At 41.0% G+C, this 20,358-nt stretch overlaps 1 protein-coding gene across 1 annotated transcript in view; it reads left to right on the forward strand.

The window, feature by feature from the left end:
• Msn (moesin) overlaps window positions 1–18,196 on the forward strand; it is a 94,898-nt gene extending 76,702 nt beyond the window's left edge. The window contains exons 5-14 of the mRNA XM_004661009.2: window positions 2,303–2,577; window positions 3,667–3,750; window positions 4,980–5,126; window positions 8,539–8,635; window positions 12,112–12,275; window positions 13,841–13,971; window positions 14,205–14,365; window positions 15,015–15,107; window positions 15,435–15,659; window positions 16,097–18,196. Of these exons, the coding sequence (XP_004661066.1) occupies window positions 2,303–2,577; window positions 3,667–3,750; window positions 4,980–5,126; window positions 8,539–8,635; window positions 12,112–12,275; window positions 13,841–13,971; window positions 14,205–14,365; window positions 15,015–15,107; window positions 15,435–15,659; window positions 16,097–16,261 (1,542 nt within the window). The 3' untranslated portion in view covers window positions 16,262–18,196. The remainder of the gene's footprint in view (window positions 1–2,302; window positions 2,578–3,666; window positions 3,751–4,979; window positions 5,127–8,538; window positions 8,636–12,111; window positions 12,276–13,840; window positions 13,972–14,204; window positions 14,366–15,014; window positions 15,108–15,434; window positions 15,660–16,096) is intronic.
• Window positions 18,197–20,358: the final 2,162 nt, after the last annotated feature.

The raw sequence follows: 20,358 nt of genomic DNA on the forward strand, positions 1-20,358 counted from the left end.
TGGAGTAGGACATCCAGTACTTTTGTCCAGCTGAGCACATGAGTACAACACTAGCACATACATGGAGATGCACCACACACACGTCACATATCCCCCAACCTCACACCGCAAATACTATGTACATGTAAGAAAGAGAACCATAGATATTTGGGACTAGAAAAAAAATCAAAGATCTCGGTCTTCTGTTGCATTCTCTCAGTGATCTATACTTACTGAGCCTGATCCCACATAGATACTTTCCTCTCTTGATCTTCTACCACAGTTGGACTCCAAATGGGATGATTTGAGCCCAGTCAGACTCTGTCCTGAATAGTATCTTTTCAGAGACCTGGAAATCCTCCCTCTGAGTCTCCTTAACCTGGCTGCCTTTGACCTTAGTGGTCTTCCTAGTATGCGCAGTTTGGCTTATTTTGACGATTATATCTAGGAAGTGGATGTTCCACTTTCTCCTTGGGAGAGTCTTGTTTCCTCAGTGTAAGGCTTTTACTGAACAAATGCAAAGTCAATAGAAGTCCATTTCAGGCTTTAGAATATCATGTAATTTGTGTTCCTGCCTAGCCAGTTCCCAGGTTTTCACCCAACTTGCTAGTCTTTGCTTTGATAGTACTTAGAGAGTTGTAAGACACTTAAAGGAGAAACTTTTTTGGTTTTAAAGATTGCAATTTAGTAGCATTAAGAACATTCACATTGGTGTATAACCATTACTACCATCTGTTACCAAAGCTCTTTCCATTTATAAAATCAAAACACCCAGTAAACAATCACTCTCATTCTTCCCTTGACACAATCCATAGCAGTCTCTCGTTATGTCATTATCACTTGCACTATTCTAGGTACCTCATGCACTTACAGTCATACATTATTTGTCTTTTTATAACTGAAAATTTTCACATTGCATAACATCTTCAAGGTTCATCTACGTTGCAGCACATTTCAAAAATTCCTTTATTTTTACAGATGAGTAATGTTCTATTTATGTGTTCACCTTATTTTGTTTATCTGTTTGTTTATGGCACTTGTGTTACTTCCACCATTTCAGTCTTGTGAATAATGATGGTATGAGTGTGAAATATCCATTTTGAAATCTTGCTTTCAGTTCTTCAGACTTACGTACAGAAGCTGCTGGATCATGTGGATTTCTAATTTTACTTTTTGAGGAAACTATGCTGTTTGTACATAGTGGTTGTACCATTTTACACTCTCATCAAAAGAACACAAAAGATTCTAATTTATTCACAACATTGCCAATAACCATTTCTAGGTTTCACATAATAGTCACTCTAGTGTTTATAAAGTTTTATCTCTTTGTGGCTTTTATTTCACTTCTCTGATAATGATACTGAGCACCATTTCATATCTTGTTTAGAGAATTAACTAAGCATTTTGCCCATTTATTTAGCTTATTTGTTATTGTTACTGAGTTCTAAAACTGGCTTATATGTTCTGATACTAACATCTTAACAGATAAAATATTGAGAATATTTTCTTAACCACTAATCCATCTCTCCAGCCCTTGAAAATATTTTATGTGGGCTGTATTTTCACTCTTTTTTTTTTTTTAAGGTAGGGTTTCACTCTAGCCCATGCTGACCTGGAAGTCATTATGTAGTCTCAAGGTGGCCTCAAACTCATGGCAATCCTCCTACCTCTGCCTCCCAAGTGCTGGGATTAAAGGTGTGCACTACCATGCCCAGCTTTCACTCTCTTGATAATATCTTTTGCTATACTAAAGCTTTAAATTTTTATATAGTCCCATTAATCTATCTTTTTTTCCCTTTTGCTTCCTGTATAACCTTTAATTTTAATTTTGATTTTATTTTTAATTAGCTCACAAAGCAGCAGGTTTCCTTATGGAATTTTCCTACATTATTAGTTTTTGTTTCCTTCCTCTACCACCCTCTCCTTGACCTGATCTCTGTGCTCCCTGTCCCCCCTACCTACAATTCTGCCTACCCCATCTACATTAATATCATTCCAGTTCTATAATCCTCTCTCAAATGAGGGTCTTTCTTAAACCCACCCTCAGGATTTGGGTTCATTTGAGTGTATTGTCAGATAATAGTGGTTATCTGACATCTGATTATCAATGGGTATTAGGAAATTTCCGGAAAAATTCCAAACAGGAAGTGATGTACATAGGAGTAGGATAACCAATTAACATAATGTGTCACTTTTTGAAATTATCAGGAGGGTTGCTTCCTAGGTCTCTGGTATTACTCAGACTCATGACCTTTCAGTGTCTTTTTCACAACCTCACAGCCACTCCCCATCACTAATACCTATGACTCCTGGCTCCTCCCAGGTGACTGCACAGGATGTACGGAAGGAAAGTCCTCTGCTCTTCAAATTCCGGGCCAAATTCTACCCTGAGGATGTATCTGAGGAACTGATCCAGGATATAACCCAGCGCCTGTTCTTTCTGCAAGTGAAGGAAGGCATTCTCAATGATGACATTTACTGCCCACCTGAAACTGCTGTACTGCTGGCCTCCTATGCTGTCCAATCCAAGTATGGTGACTTCAATAAGGAGGTGCACAAGTCTGGCTACCTAGCTGGAGATAAGTTGCTGCCCCAGAGGTGAGGTGGTATCCTGGCCTCCTTTGACTGTCCAAAGGGGACTGTACCCAAAGGCTGACTCTTAACCCTTGCTTCAAACATGCAGCTAGATATGTTTCTCTCGACTGCATGCTTAAAAGACCACATTTTGCATCTCAGAGAAACATTCACATATAGTATCATACCATGTTGTTTTTCTGTCTCTCCAAAACGTCACCCTTCTCTCTTTCTTTACAATAAGGATTTTCTTTTTTCCCCTTCCCCCTATTGCATCTGACGGCCATTTCCATAGATTTTGTTTTGTTTTATTAAAGGGGGAAAAGAAGCCGGGCGTGGTGGCGCACGCCTTTAATCCCAGCACTCGGGAGGCAGAGGTAGGAGGATCGCCGAGAGTTCAAGGCCACCCTGAGACTACATAGTGAATTCCAGGTCAGCCTGAGCCAGAGTGAGACCCTACCTCAAAAAAACCAAAAAAAAAAATAAATAAATAAATAAATAAAAAATAAAGGGGGAAAAGAAGCTTAAGCCAGGCTATGGTATCCCTAGTGCCACTGGAGCTGTAGCATGCACACATCAGAAGGATTTTAGGGATAGGAGTTGTGCCTTGGGACTTTTTTGGAGTCAACTAACATAATGTTTGAGATGGCATGTTTAAAGCAGGTCTTACAATCTAATAGATCTCCTTAGAGCTGTTTGGGCTTAGTTCTCTGTTCTGTATCCAAAAACTGTACATACTTTCAAAAACTTTTAGCAATATTCTTACAGACACAAACTATAAGTCATAGGAGAGAATGTACCTGGCTCTGTGAGGGCCATCCTTACTTAGGTTTTCAAGTCAGCACAGACTGCTGTGCTTAGAGATAGTACACCATTGTGTTTTTTGGTTAAAGGTATGAAGGAATGTGATCCCATGATCATGTTTGGCCATCTATGTTTCATACTCTTCTACCTCTTAGGCAGTATTTTATGTTCTGTTACAATTTTCAATCTGAATCTAGCATGACCTACATGGACCAACTTCACATTTCTATCAATCTGTTAGCTAAATGTCCCTTCCTTCCTTCCTGCACATAGTCTGTGTCCTTTACTTACTACATACTGTCTTTCTAGAGTCCTGGAGCAGCACAAACTTAACAAGGACCAGTGGGAAGAAAGGATCCAGGTGTGGCATGAGGAACATCGGAGCATGCTCAGGTAAGTCTGCTCTAGCAGTTGTGAGCTCTGCTGTCCTTGTAGGAACAATGACATGGGGTTTGAGAAGAGGCAAATGATGAGGGTCATTGGTGGATCCTCGAGAAGACAGGGGCGATCCTAGCATTTAGCAAAACTGAACGATTAGACTGTTGTTTTATTTTATGTATGTAATTGAAACAGCATCTTGCTGTATAGTCCTGGCTGGCCTCACTCAATCCTCCTGTCTCCACCTTCTTAAGTGCTGGAATTACAGGTGTGCACCACCATTCCCAACTTCTATTTATTTATAGTTTTTGTTTGTTTGTTTGCTTGCTTGCTTGCTTGAGGTAGGGTCTCACTCTAGCCCAGGCTGACATGGAATTCACTATGTAGTCTCAGGGTGGCCTCGAACTCATGGAGATCCTCCTATCTCTGCCTCCCAAGTGCTGGGATTAAAGGTGTTCACCACCATACCCAGCTATTTGTTTTTCTTTTTCTTTTCTTTTTTGTTTTTGTTTACTTGAGGGAGGGAGGAAGAAAGAATATGAATGAGAATGGGCATGCCAGTCCCTCCTGCCACTAAAAACTGAATTAGAAACCCCAGACATATGTGTCACCTTGTGCATGTGGCACTACATGGGTACTGTGGTACCTAACCCAGGATGATAGGTCCTGTAAACAATTTTTCATCCATCTTTCTAGCCCACTCCCAACTTCTTAAACAATTTTGACCACAAAGAAATGGAAGAGTTCCCAGGATCACCCGGGATTTTTTTTTTTTTTGCCATGCAATTACTTCCCTTGAGTAAAATAAATGGAAGAGGAGCTTTCTAAATATTTCAAAGGCATTTTGGGTTGGCTCACTAAGGAATAAATCTCACCATTTCGTCATTCCTACCCTATCTAAGCTCTACCAAGAATGTGCTTCTATTAAAAGGTTGTCACAATGAATGGGAGAGAGAAAATAGCTTCTATGATAGCTAACATACCAGAGGCCATCAAGGGTTAGCCTCCCTTCTTTTAGGTTCCTGTCACACAAATGCAGGGTCTTTTACCATTGAATATGAATGCCCATTCAGCTTTATGTGGGTGGCTGGGGAATTGAACCCAGGATTGTAGGCTTTGCATGCAAGTGCTTTTAACCACTGAGCCATTTCCTCATTCCACAAAGCAGACTTTTTTGTCTTTCTGGTTCTTATTAAAGTGCTCCTGAGTATGACACACCCTCTCCCCTATTTTGCATTATTTAGGGAGGATGCTGTCCTGGAATATCTCAAGATTGCTCAAGACCTGGAGATGTATGGTGTGAACTATTTCAGCATCAAGAACAAGAAAGGCTCAGAGCTATGGCTGGGTGTGGATGCCCTTGGTCTCAATATCTATGAGCAGAATGACAGGTAACCCTCATAATTCTCAATTTGTTTGAGTTATTGTGACATGTAGGGTTTACATTTAACCATGGACCAAGACTATATACCTCTTTGAGTACCTCAGTTATTTTTCTATTAATTTAGTCCAGCCCAGGTGATTGTACAATCCCACTCAAGTCTTCAGATACTGTATTAAGCATATGTATATTGTCTGCTGTGGTAGCCACCAGCCACATGTGGCTAGTGAACATTTGAAATGTGTCTGTCTGTCATACGGAAGATGTTTCTAGCTCAGTTTCAGCTTTGTTTGTGTCCTGCAACTGAAGCATGTGGTGTCTCCAGCAATAGGGACTTACCATCTATTTGTGGTGAACAACTAAGAGTAATGGCAATAGCAATAGCCAATATTGTTTTAAGGGCTTCTCTAGCTTCCCAGACTAAGAACTCATGTAGAGGTGTTTTGTGACAGGCACTGAAATTTTTAAATTAATACCCTATGCCTTATGGGACCATTTTTATGTAGTCATTTATGGGACTGCTGTTTAATCATTTTTTTTAAGTTGGCTTATGAAGTAGTAGGGTTCCATATACCCTATTCATGTGCCCTTCAGTTGTCTGAGTACTAGGTTTGGAGTGAGGCTATATTAACCCAAAGCCCATATCCAGTGACACACCTCCTTTAGCCAGGCTCCTAAAGGCCACACAACTTTCCCAAATTGCCACCAGCAAGGATCCAGTATTCAAAACCACATGATCCTTTGGGGTATCTTTTATGCAATCTATAATAGATGTATATTAGATGTATATTAGTTATTGTCATTTTATTGATTTTGTAGCACTTGGTATTTTTCTATTCCTCTTGTGCATTAACTATGATTCATGCATGGTTTATTCTTTCATCATGTACATCTATCCCATTATTATTATTACTATCATGCATTCCTCATTTAAAGGATTCCTTCAAGTGTTTTCTGTAGAACTAATTTATTGGTCATGTATTCCTTTATCCTGTTTTGATAATGAAAAGTTCTTCAATTATGACAGTTTTTCTGGATGTCTGAAAGATAATTGACAATTGTATTTCAGAACTTGAAATATATCATTCCACACACTTGTGGCTTTTCACGTTTCTGTTAAGAAATCTGTTTTTGTTCTGATGGGTTAGCCTTCATAGGTAACTGTGTGCTTCTCTCATGCTGCTTTCAATCTATTTTCTTTTGTTTGTGTGTTTAGTAAATTATAATGTAACAAGAAGAGGTTCTTTTCTGTTCTTTTCTCTTTTTTGGTGTTCCAAATGCCCCTTGTGTTGACATTGGCATTTCTTTCCCTAATTTAGGAGAATTTGGGGAAATAATTTTGTTGAAAATAATTACTATGCCTTTAAATTGAAAATCTTTTCCATCTATGCTCAGAAGTCTTATTTGTTCTCTTCACAGTGTCCAAGTGTCTTGAAATTCTTGCTCAAACTTTCTTTAACATTTTTCTTGCTTCTTGTTATAATTTTCTAAATCATCTACTTTGTCATCAAGCTCAAATATTCTGTCCTTTTTGTGTGTATAGTGGGGGAGGAGAGCTCTTTTTTTTTTTCTTCTGCAAGCAAGTTTCTCTAACCACTTGGTAATCTCCCAAACCCCCTGTTCTCTCCTTGATCTTAAAGTCACCTACTGTAACTATGTTGGAGTTAATCAGCGACTTCATACTTGGTAGTATTTGTTTTATGAAATTGGGTACCTCTATGTTTAGTCCATATGTATTTATGATTGTAATGTCCTCTTTGTGGGTTTTTTTTTCCCTTGATCAAGATGAACTGTCCTTCTTGATTTTTTTTTTTCTACCTAGTTTTGGTTTGAAGTCTATTTTGTCAGTTATTAGTATAGGAACACCTGCTTTTTTTCTTGGTTCCATTTGCTTGGAATACCCTTTTCCATCCTTTCCACCTAAGGTAGTATCTATCTTTGATATTGAGATGAGTTTCTTAAAGATGGCAAAAAGTTGTATCCTATGTTTTAATCCAGTATCGTAGAGCTTTTTATTTATTATATTTTTTGTTTTATTTTTTCTTGAGCATTTGACTTCCTCATTTTATTCAGTTGTTTGCATTCTCTCAGATGTCTATTTGTGTCTTCTTTGAAATCATTTAGATATATATTGAATTCTCCTAGTTGGTTGTTTGCATTCTGTTGGATTTCATTCAGGCATTTATTTCTTGTCCACTTCAATTTCTTTGTACATATTTATCATGATGGTGCTTTTGAATTCTTTCTCTGGAATTTCATCTAAGTAGCTCTTAAGGGAGGCCTCTAGTATGAAAATGGGCATTCTTGGCAGAAACATTTTGCTTTATTTGTTTGTGCATGTTACTTGCCTTATGTTGGGATTTGCTCATCTGGAGGTATTCTGTTGCTTGAGAATGCCTGGACTACCATGTAGTAGCAGCACTAGTGGGAGAGGACCCAGTATAGTGAGAGGATGCCCACAGATTCAAATGGAGTGGTGGCAACATGGCTGGCGGAGTGTACAGAGCAAAAGGGTTCAGGCTCACGCATGGGGCTAGTGTGGTCCCATGGATGGGTGTGACCAGGTTGTTCTGAAAGGGAGGGTGTGGGTGGTTAGGAGCAGTATGGCACATAAGTGAGCATGGGAGAGGGCTTCCCAGACCAGGATGGTGCCTGCAGCATACCAGACTTAAACATGACAGCATGCACATGGGCAAGCATGGGAGGGGTGAATAGAATGGGAGGACCTCATTAATATATCCTTTAAATGTTGATTTATATGTTCCTGATACTATCAGGGTATATTGGGTTAAACTATTATAACTAGGTCTACATATTTCTTTTTTATTCATTTTCATGTAGCTAATGGTAAACTTTTATATGTGACTCTCATTATATTGTTTGGACAATGCTGTCGTAAACCTATCTTGTTAGGATCAATACTTAGATTTAAGTTCCTTTTAATGATTAAGTGGCTATTGGCCTTTAATTCTTACTGTAGCCTTTTATCATTTGCTTACTTTCCCCCCTTAGCCTGCCCTTGATAAGAATATAAATTAGTAGATTATTGTATATAACTCCTGAATCTTGGAGCCCACTATTTATCTTCTCTCCAACATTTACAATCTTGAATAGATGATATTCAGTTAAATAGAGTGGAGATGCTTTTGAAGGATGCTTTTTACACAGTCTATATCTATGCTTCAACCAAAAATTAAGCAAAAAAGAAAATCTCAGGTACTGGAGCAAGGAATAATATGCTGGCTATGGTATCAGAAAGTGTTTTGTGCTGACAGTTGGCTTGGTGGCAGTGAGAACATGGTCTGAGCTGGCAATGTTCTATCTCTTCAAGGTAGGAAAGGTTGGGTGGTAGTGAGGATGGGGTACCAGCTCTCTATGTGATTTTTGCTTTGTCCTGATTTTACTGATCTCCATTTCTATAGACTGACTCCAAAGATTGGCTTCCCCTGGAGTGAAATCAGGAACATCTCTTTCAATGATAAGAAATTTGTCATTAAACCTATTGACAAAAAAGCCCCGGTAAGTGACCCCTTACTCTGACCATGACTGGTTCTTTGCCAAGGCCTGTATGATGCTAGGAGCTACTATGCTCATTATGTTTGTATCTCCACTGTGTGTGCATATGTGTGTCTGTCTGTCTTTGTTTTGCATATGCACATGAACAGGAAGCACAAAGAGACACTGAGATGGAAGGAGAAAACAGTGCTAAGAAATAGGAGGCCTTTTTTACCTGTTGCTACACTGCTACTAAGTCTCCAGTGCTACTGTGCTACCTGACTCCCTCTGTAGGAGGAAGAAATCCATAGGCAGTCTTAATTGCTGCTCCTTAGCCATTGTCTTACCTTTTCAAGCTCACTAAAATAGTTCCATCACGTACGTGGTTATTTGTAATTGTGGAAAGGGGTTGTTGCAGTCAGGTTCACTTGACCAAGAGCAGCTTTTGAGAAAAAAAGTGTTCATTTTGGCTTACAGAGTTGAAGGGAAGCTCCATGATGGCATGAGCAGAGGGTGGACATCACTCCTCTGGTGATCATCAGATGGACACCAGGAACAGGAGAGTGTGCCAAGCATTGGCAAGGGGAAACTGGCTATAATACCCATAAGCCTGGCCCCCAACAACCCACTGCCTCTAGGAGGTATAATTCCCAAACTTCCATCAGCTGGGAGCCTAGCATTGAGAACACCTAAGTTTATGGGGGACACCTGAACCAAACCACCACCAGGGTATAGTCCAGGAGTTGTGCAAATACAAAGATGGAATTAGAAATTTCCTTACCCCTTTTTTGCATGTGGTATATATAAGTGTGCCTTATGCGTGTTTGTATGTGTACACATGCATATGGAGGTCAAAGGTCATTGTTAGCAACCTTTCTTTAAGTTTTTTTTTTAATTGTTTTTATTCTTATTTATTTGAGAGTGACAGAGAGAGAGAGAGAAAGAGGCAGATACAGAGAATGGGTGCGCCAGGGCCTTCAGCCACTGCAAACGAACTCCAGACACATGCGTCCCCTTGTGCATCTGGCTAATGTGGGTCCTGGGGAATCAAGCCTTGAACTGGGGTCCTCAGGCTTCACAGGCAAGCGCTTAATTGTTAAGCCATCACTCTAGCCCAGCAATCTTAATTGATCCTTCTCTACCTTACTTTATGAGATAGGGTCTCTCACTAAACCCAGAGCTCACTGATTTAGCTGGACAAGATACCCTGCAAATCCTAGGAATCTTCCTGTCTCTGCCACCCCAAGGCTGAGATTATAGCCTCACCAGGCATTTTATTTGGGTTCTGACTGAGGATCCAAACTTAGATCCTCATGCTTGGGGGCAATGGCTTTACCCACTGAGGATCTCTTCACCATCCTTTTTTTGTTGTTTTGTTGTTTTTTTGTTTTTTTCAAGGTAGTGTCTCACTCTGGCCAAGGCTGACCTGGAATTCACTATGTAGTCTCAAGGTGACCTCAAACTCACAGCAATCCTCCTACTTCTGCCTCCCAAGTGCTGGGATTAAAGGTGTGTACCACCACGCCTGGCACCCTCCTTTTGTTTCTTCTTTTCTTTCTTTCTTTTTTTTGTTTTTTTGTTTTTCGAGGTAGGGTCTCACTCTAGCCCGTGGTGACCTAGAATTCACTATGGAGTCTCAGGGTGGCCTCAAACTCATGGCAATCCTCCTACCTCTGCCTCCTGAGTGCTGGGATTAAAGGCGTGTGCCACCACACCTGGCTCACCCTCCTTTTTTTGACATAAAGTGTAATTCTGTAGCCCAGATTGGCCGTGACCCTACAGTTATTTTTCTGCTTTAGACTTCTGAGAGCTGGGATTAGAAGTGGGTACCTCCATGCTTTTTTATATAGCTATACTGCTAACCTCTTAAACTTTTCTCCAGAGCAATTTGAGATCAAAAAAATTCTCTGAATTCATCATATTTCTCACGCATTCGGTTTCTTGTAGCTGACAGAATTAGAAAATTAGCAAATGAGAGTAGGAAAGAAAGTGGAGTGGGCCTCCAGTCAAATTAGAGGGCTGTTGGTATCCCCCATAACAGACGTGTTTCTATTGCACCCATTGGCTCATTTGGCCTGGCTGGCCAAGTACAAGGCTTGTGTGCCCAGTTTTGAGTGACCTTGGGATGACGCAGAAGGAACCATGGCGTTGAAAAGAAGTGACAGAGGAGTGCTCAACACTGAAATATCTCTATCATACCTTCCAAGGTTCAGGGTCCATTGCAGAAGAGGTGGCAGAAAGAATGTTAAGAGCCAAAGGATGGGTAGAACTCCTTACAACGTGCTCCTCCAGACACAAAATGGCCTGGATATCCATGACCTCACAGTGCCTGACACTACCTACACAAGACCATCATAATAGGAGGAAAAGATCATGACATCAAAATAAAAGAGAGAGTGATTGAGAGGAGGAGGGGATATAATGGAGAGTGGAGTTTCAAAGGGGAAAGTGGGGGTAGGGAGGGCATTACCTTGGGATATTGTTTACAATCATAGAAGTTGTCAATAAAAAAGAGAAAAAAGAAAAGTGGGATGAAGGGCTGCTCTTCTGGCATTAAGGGCTAGTACTAAGCTAAGCCTGACTCATTTCATATGTTTCAACTTTCTTCCCTGTCCCTGAGATATCTGACATTTGTATTGTCTCTAAAACCCCAGCCTCATGTCTTGGTAGGCAGTAGCAAATCCATTAAGTTGAAGAACTCAAGATTCCAAGAGATGGAATGATTTTCTTAATATCACACAGCTAAAAATGGCAGAGGTGGGATTTATACTGGGCCCGGAGAGCCTGTGATTCTTCCACTGCATTCCAGACTCTATGAGATGGTAGTAGTTGTGTTCATTGGCATAGAAGGGGAGGTGGTTAACTCATTAGCTGGTCCTTGGGCTACCTTGTGATTACCAGCTTAAAACTCATTTGTGTGTTATGTAAGCAGTGTTTGGCTTCTAAAAGGAGGCTCCTTGAAATCCAGTTGGATTTCTAGTTAGCAGAGGAAGACACTTCTGATATTTCAACTGGATTTATGCTAGTTTAGTATGCTTTTTATGGAATGTGTAAACATTGACAGAAATTATAGTTTGGGCACTGGAGAGATGGCTTAGCAGTTAAATGTGCTTACTTGCAAAGCGTAGTGTCCCAGGTTCAACTCTCCAGTACTCACATAAAGCCAGATGCACAAAATGGCACATGTGTTTGGAATTTGTTTATAGAGGCCCTGGTGCATCCATACTCTATCTCAAATAAATAAAAATGTATTTTTTTAAAACAGAAATCATAGTTTAGAAAGATCACTGGTTTTAAAATAAGAAACATGGATTTTAGTCTTAAGTCTACCACTACTCTGACATTTGACTCTGCAATCACATTACCTCTCTTCTTCTCGTTGAAATGTCAAGGATTAGATTAAGTAATTCTTCCAGTGCTTTTGGATTTAGCTTTACAGAAGATAAAAGCTCACCTTCATCTGTACTTTGAATTTTTTGTGACTGCTATTTTCCCACCAGGACTTTGTGTTCTATGCTCCCCGGCTACGGATTAACAAGAGAATTTTAGCCCTGTGCATGGGGAACCATGAGCTGTACATGCGTCGCCGCAAGCCTGACACCATCGAAGTGCAGCAGATGAAGGCACAGGCCCGGGAAGAGAAACACCAGAAGCAGATGGAACGGTAAGTGCTACAGAGCTGGACCAGTGCTGGGCTATGGAAGCTTCTCAAAAGAGTCCACCCTCTCAAGGCAGGGTATGAAGTCTACCTAGGACTAGGAGTAAATGAGCTGTGCAGGGATGATACCCTGTACATTAAGTCTGAAGCATAGCCATTCCTGTTCCCTAAAGAAAGCATTAGAAGCCTAAGATTTCTGAGGTATGTAGGAGGGAGAATTTCCTGGTTTCCCAGTATGTATGAGCATCATGTCATTGCTGTGCCAGGTACACTCCTCTCTGGGTGGCTCCAGGTTAACTGACCAATAGTGGTGCTTCATGCATGTTTGAGCTTAGATTCTATAGGTTTTTTGAGCTTAAGTGGGCAGAACACCCAGAAGTTCCCTACAGAATCCTTAACTCAATGCTAATTTAGTATACTCTGAGGCTTAGCAGCCTCATAGGAACTTATTAGCAAGATAGGATCTGAGACCCTAACCCCGACTTGCTGATGAGAATGTTAAGATCTCAGGTCCCAAAAAGACAAGCTTATGGCAAATAGGCATATGAAATTATCCTTAATTATTAGTGAAATATAATTGGAAAAACATAATGAAGTACAGCGTCATGCTCACTGATGTGGATCAAAGAAATAAAACTAGAAAATGAGTGTTAGTGAGACTGTGGAGAAACAGCTCATGTACATTGCTCATGGAAATATAAAATGGTGTAAACTAGTATGACAGTTCCTTAAATTATAGAGTTACTATATAATTGCAATCCTATTCTTTGGTAAGTGCCATTCAAAATTTAAAATGGACTTTCATACAAATACATGCATGCCCATATTCATAACAGCATTATTAAAGTCACTAAAAGGTAGAAAAGACCAGTATCTATCAAGAGATAGAAAAATTATAAATATGCCTAATGGAATACATTTTCATTTAGTTATTGTTGCTATAACAGCATATCTGAGGCTGCGTACTTCATAAGGAAAGGTTTTATTGTTTCATGGTTTTGGGGGCTGAGAAATCAATATTAGGTAAAAAAATTTGTCAAAAGCTTAAATACTGCATAGTAGCATAGCAGAGAATGCCACATAGTTGGAACATGTGCAAGAATGTGAGCAGCATGTGTGGAAGGGATTCTGGGGAGGTACCAGGTTCACTTACAACATCCCACTCTCAAAAGGAGGAATCTAGTTTTGTGACACCTAGGTCACTCTTCTCCAGACAGACATGTCTTGCTATAATCCCACAAGACCCAGGTCAAGATGGAGTAGACCATTTTACAGATATGGAAACTGATGTCAAAAGCAAATCAGCAACATAGTCAAGGTCATCTCAGGTGTTGCTTTCAGAATGAGAATTACAGTTTTGGTTTCTTGATGTGGACGCAAATAGAATGAGCATGGATGCCCATGTAGGATTACAATGTGAGGGCAAAGGGTGTGGAGGAAAGGGAATATTGTCCATGTTCACAAGCCCTATGTAGGTTGGGAGGCTAGGGGCTAAAGGACCAAGGGCTAGGAAATCCCTAGGAGTCCATGTAGCCTTGCTATGGTGTTCTGTGTTCTCATTCCTGCACTAGTGCTCTGCTGGAAAATGAAAAGAAGAAGCGTGAGCTGGCAGAAAAGGAGAAGGAGAAGATTGAACGGGAGAAGGAAGAGCTGATGGAGAGGCTGAGGCAGATTGAGGAACAGACTAAGAAAGCTCAGCAAGGTGAGCATGGAGTCAGTCCCCTTGGAGATTGGGTTGCCCCAGAACCTCTCTCTGAGCTGGAGACCCAGACCACATAGTCTAGGAGGGCCACAGAATAAATGATGGATTGCACAAGAAGAGTTCTTGGAAACTTTGACAACTGTGTATTAGGGTGTAGTATTTATAGGAAGCAATCTTGTGTTCCATCTTTATCTATGTCCCTTTCATCACCTTTGTCTTCCTTTGCAACCTAGAACTGGAAGAACAGACCCGCAGAGCCATGGAACTTGAACAGGAACGGAAGCGTGCCCAGACTGAGGCTGAAAAGCTGGCCAAGGAGCGTCAAGAAGCTGAAGAGGCCAAGGAGGCCCTGCTGCAGGCCTCTCGGGACCAGAAGAAGACCCAGGAACAACTGGTAAAGTAACATGGCAGGCTGGGATTGTGAGTATGCATTTTTCTCAGTGACAAGTGTAGCTGACTCAGGTAATCAGTAATCATTCATTCAGAGGCAAGCTGAGGTATCACTGATATGGCCCAGATAGTCTTCCCTAACTTAACTTGGTTTCTGTTCATCTCCTCAACCTTTGGATATCTGGTAAAGGAAAAGGAAGGTACTCACATTTGAGTAACTACTGTGTGTTACTATACTAACCACATTTCCCTTTTCCTTTCTTGTTTCTTTTTTTTTTTCAGTAGCATTATGGGATAACCCTCATGTAGGATAGTATGTCTGGTTAAGGAAATTAGGTCTCAGATAGTTTTGATGAAGCCCCAACTACATGCAAATTTATTTGGCAAGACCGAGATGGGGAGAGGGAAAGAGGAAGAGGGACAGAGATGACATGTACTTTCCCTTCAGGAAACCAGCAGTGTAGTGGGGGAGCTATGACTTACAAGGAAGTGGTAGGTTTGGGAGATGAGACTAGACTGGGGTAATTTGGTTAAAGAGCCACCAAGGCAACAAGCAAATGGAGTAGCAGGTTCCAAGGGGTATTGCAGATGTAGGCATCTGGGACCTGAGAAACAGAAGGCTGAGTTTTTATGGGCTTCCAACTTATCCATAGGCTTCAGAAATGGCAGAGTTGACAGCACGAATTTCTCAACTGGAAATGGCCCGAAAGAAGAAGGAGAGTGAGGCTGTGGAGTGGCAGCAGAAGGTAAGATCCCCAGTACCCAGAGCAAAGCATTGTGGGAAGAGGTACTGTACTACATGTGTATGTTCCAAATCTGTACATTCCTTAGATTTGGGCTCTCTCTCCCTCCCTGCATATGTCAATACACATTATGGAAGAAGATAGCCAACACTTACATATGTATTTCCCAGAATTCCCCAGTACCCAAGGGAAGTTGATACAGTTGTTACTATAAAGTGATTTGTCCTAACTGGTGTTTGCTTCTTGCTACATACCTCTTTCTAGGTTTGTATAGGTTTTCACAAGTTACCTGGTCTGACTGCTCATCCTTCTTTTTCTGTCATTTGATAGGCACAGATGGTACAGGAAGACTTGGAGAAGACCCGAGCCGAGCTGAAGACAGCCATGAGTACTCCTCATGTGGCAGAGCCTGCTGAGAATGAACAGGATGAGCAGGATGAGAATGGGGCAGAGGCCAGTGCTGAACTGCGGTCTGATGCTATGACCAAGGACCGCAGTGAGGAGGAACGTACCACTGAGGCAGAGAAAAATGAGCGTGTGCAGAAGCATCTGAAGGTATACAAGCAGGGCCAAAGTGTCAAGGAGACTGCATATTGACTTAATACCATGGTTTTTCTTAGACTACCATTGGGGGGATAGAGGAGCCTGTCCCCATGCTATATGGAAGTCTGAGACTAGTTCAAATGGAACTTGAAGGGCATTCACCCATTATTTACTAATCAGGCATTGACCTCTTCCCTATGGAGACTTTCTATCCTACTTCTGACTACATTCACCTGTTAACATTCATAAAATATCTAGCTGACAAACTTCTTCTATGAATCTTTAGTATATTGTTCTAATTCTCCTTCTCTCAAGGGACAACTGTCCTTTATATATGCATAGGAAATGGAAGGGGATAAAGGAACAAAAAAGAAGAGAAATATGATCAATGAAGTGGAGTTGAAATGAGAGGAAGCCATTGACTCTTGAATCCTTTTGCATTCCCACAGGCCCTTACTTCAGAGCTGGCCAATGCCCGTGATGAGTCCAAGAAGACTGCCAATGACATGATCCATGCTGAGAACATGCGACTGGGTCGAGACAAATACAAGACTCTGCGCCAGATCCGGCAGGGGAATACCAAACAGCGCATTGATGAATTTGAATCCATGTAGTTGGCACCAAGCCTCTAGGGAGCCCTCCTCCTTCTTCTTTGTCCCCATACTCCATACCTTTGCCTAACTAACACTGTGCTGGAGCCACTAACTAGAGCAGCCTAGGAGTCATGCCAAGCATTCAGTGTAGCCATGGGACCAAATTTAGCCCTTCAGCTCCCACTCATAATGGTGGGCAAATAACCCACTGTGGTGCCAATGGGACCCTCTTTCTGTTCTCTGTCCCATTTAATTTAGCTTTTTAGAATAGACCACTTCCCTAGCTCAGAGGTTCTTTCTACTTGATTTGGCAAGCACATCCATACTTAATGAGAGTCAAGTACAAAGTTGATTGAAAGCTACCTTCTCTCCCTTTCCCCACCTCTACCTTTCTCTTTCAAGTCCTGTGATTTGCAAGCTTGTGGTCTCACAGGATTTAGGGAAGGAAGCAGGGCCATGGATATATGCTCTAATTTGTAAAGTGTCCTAGGATTTGGCCTCCCAATATTCATCCTGTTTAGAGTTATTTAGGTTTTGCAATGATTGGAGTATAAAGAGATGTTCAATCTTGTTTCTACCTCCCAGACTGAACCTGTTATAAACTCAGTCCCCAAAAGCCTTGTCTCTGAGTTCAGGAACTCAATTTCTCCATGAGGACAGATGGAGGAGAAAGTGCCTTGAAGAGACTTCACCTAATATCCTAAAAAATCCATTGGCCTTTCTATTAGGCAAGATTGGATAAAAAGATCCTGCCCCTATGACTTCTGGGAGCATTTTTCTCTCAAATGACATGTATGGGCAGAGGTACCCTTTGTTATTTCAGATTCCTGGTTCCTTCTCTGAATCTAGTCCTGCCCCCTCCAATCTCCAAATTTCTTCCAGCCAGAGCAGTATGGATGAGCCTAGCCAAACCTAGTCAGCTGTATCCACAACTCTTGCCAAGAGAGAAAGTAGCCACACCTGGATTTAATGTCCCGCCAGGAGGTTTAAGCCACTGCCCCTAAAGCTAACTGGGCTATTGCACCTGCTTCACAGCCATCTGGGTCTTGGTGTGGCAAACAAGAATAGCCCTTGCCTCTGGTCCCCTAGTTTACTGAATCCACTCAGGTGCCCAACAGCCCCCTTCCCATTATTCTCAGTCCTGCCTCTGACAAACCTCTAACTCAGGTCTTGTCACCATTTGTACTGTCCCTTGGAGCTATATACTAGAGAAATGCTGGGAATTCTGGCCAGGTCCCTTTCACATAATTACCCTTGCTCTCCACCCAGGAGCAGCTGCTCCTCTTTTCTGTCACATGTTTGCTCATTTTCTTTCTATCAGTATTATATATTCTAGTGATATCTAACTCAATATTGATTTCTGCCTTTTTTTGCTAATGCACTATTAGAGATATTAGTCTTGGGGCAGGAACATTTTGGCCTCATTTCTTTACCACCCCAACATCTGGGAAGCATATACTTATATTATAAAAGGATAGATTGCCAGAAACATTAATGTAAGAAGATTTCAGTATTAGTGATGCTATCTGTCACTATAGGTCATACAATCCATTTTTAAAGTATGTAGTATTTGGTTTTATTGCTTTCTGTTCACCTTCTCCCCAGGGTTCAGTCCTCAAGAACCTGCCCTGTCCCTCCATGCAGTGTCCCTAGCCCAGAGCCTCCCTTAGTCCCTGCCCCTCCCACCTTTCCTTGGGGAGTCTTGTGTCCATTGTAGTGAATTACATTGACACTTTGTGAGATGCCCTATATTGGCTAAATTCAAACCAGGAATTGTAAGACAAGCTCACTGCATTAAGGGAAATAACCCGTACCAGGGAGGCTGGGGAGAAAGGTTAGATTTTATATTCGGGTTTATTTTTGGTGTATTTTTGGGTTTTTAAATAATTGTTTTGGAGAGGTTTATGCTCAACCCATGTTCTATTTCAGTGCCAATAAAGTTTAGGAAGACTTCAATATGATTTTGTCTTTGTGGTATATGTGAGTGGTTGTAAGATATTTCATTGTAATGTCTGTTCTATAGACCACATCTGCAATTACCTTTTTATAGCTAGGAAAAAAAAAACTGATCAAAATCAACAAATGGAAAGAAATGGTTTATTTTGCCTGATAGTCTCAGGGGAAGTTTCATTATGACAGGGAAAGCGTAACAGAGCAGAAACTGTATATCACATCTTGTCACATTACATGGGAGATGGCAAAAAGAGTGAGGTAGATCTGAACACACAGTGGACTGGACTACTAAATCTCAAGATCTGCCCCCAGTGACACACCTCCCCAGCAAAGCTTCATTTCCCAAAGGCTCCATCAGCTGAGAATGAGGGCATTTTACATTCAAAACGCCACATTCCACTCTTGATCTCCATCAATTCATGACCATCTCATAGTGCAAAATTTGTTAGTCCAACGTTAAAAGTCCTTACAGTCTTCACAAGTCTCAACACCATTCAAAAGTTCAAAGTCTCACCTGAGACTCAAAATCACAACTGAAACTCAAGACAATCACTTAACTAGAGCCCTATAAAATGAAAGCACAAGCTACATACTTCCAACACTTAATACCATAGAGTAAACATTTCTACTTCAAAAAGAAGGCATAACAAGAAAATAGTGTATCAACTCCAGATCAGACATCAGCAGGGTAATAAACAAATCCTGAAGCTCCATGTTTGGTATCTGGGACATATGATGAAATTTTATGGGTTCCAAAGGGTTTGTGTCAATTTCTGCCTCTCAGACTGTGATGCTTGCTTTCTAGGCAAAATCTACCTGACCCAGTATAAGGAGATTTTCTTGAATGGTGTCTCAACTGCAACCTATGGTTCATTTTCATAGCTTCATGCTATGGCTTCATAGGCTTTCCATGGAGGAACTTCAAACCTCTCCTACATCGCCAATTGTCAATCTCCAGAACCATGAGCACATCCTAACCCTTTTTTGCTGCATCTATCATACATCCAAAACAAGAACCATGTGGGCAACCAAATTTGTTAATCTATGAGGCAATAAATCTGACTTTAGGAGGAAATTTCTTTAGCATTCTTCCTTCATTGTCCCTCCTTTCAAAAGATTCAGTACTTCTATCTCCTCAGTGCAAACATCTGGGCCAACCTCAATGGTGGTAGTCTCTTAAAACAATTACAGTCTCTGTGATGTGGATCTGAACCTCCTCACGTTTTAGTGAGCCAAACATATCTTTCTGCTCTGTAGTTTTCTCTGCCAAACACAAGTCCATTACTCTTAATTCAACTTTGCTCAAGCTCCCAGGAAATGGGAAAAATGTGAAGAGAATGTCTCACTAACAACCTGTAGCCCGATTCTAGCAGTTTTCCAGCCTGTCTCCAAACCTCCATAGTCCACAGTTCTCTGCATTTAAATCTTTCAAACTCTTATAAGAATGGCCCATTAAGTTTTGTGAAGCTTCTCTAGTCCAAAGTCCCAAAGTCTACATTCCTCTTGCAAATCTGTTCCAAGATAATAAAAACCACATGGTCAAGTTCATAGCAACAACCCCACTTCTCAATACCAATTTTGTTGCAGTTACCTTCTGGGACAAAATATCCAACCCAAAATTGCATATGAAAAGAAAGAGTTTATTTTGGCTTAAATTGGGGCTTTCTTCATCATGACAGAGCAGAAGCTGGGCATCACTTCTTGTCCTATCAGCTGGGAGGTAGCACAAAAGCGAGTGAGCTAGCAGACTTTTAGGACAGAGCTAATAAACCTCATGGTCTGCCCCCAATGGCTTACCTTCTTCAGCAAGCCTCCACTTTCCAAAGGCTCTACCAGCTGAGGATTGAGTATGAGGCTTAATCACAAACATGAGGCTACAGAGGTCATTTCACATTCAAACCCTGACAACCATCTATTCTTGATTTCATTCTAATGTTTTATTGAAAGGAGGGATATAACTATCCTCATTTAATTTATTAATTAATTTGAGGGAATTGAACCAAAACCCTTTGGCTTTGCCAGTAAGTGCCTTAACTGCTAAGCCATTTCTACAGCCCAAGAGATTGATTTTTTTTTTGATCGTTTGAATTTTTTCTTTAGCCTTGGCGTGCTGGATTACAAGCATATGCCACCATGCATGTCAAGGCTACTTTTTTTGTTTGTTT

The sequence above is a fragment of the Jaculus jaculus genome, chromosome X (genome assembly GCF_020740685.1).
Source record: "Jaculus jaculus isolate mJacJac1 chromosome X, mJacJac1.mat.Y.cur, whole genome shotgun sequence".
Classification (NCBI taxonomy): Eukaryota; Metazoa; Chordata; class Mammalia; order Rodentia; family Dipodidae; genus Jaculus; species Jaculus jaculus.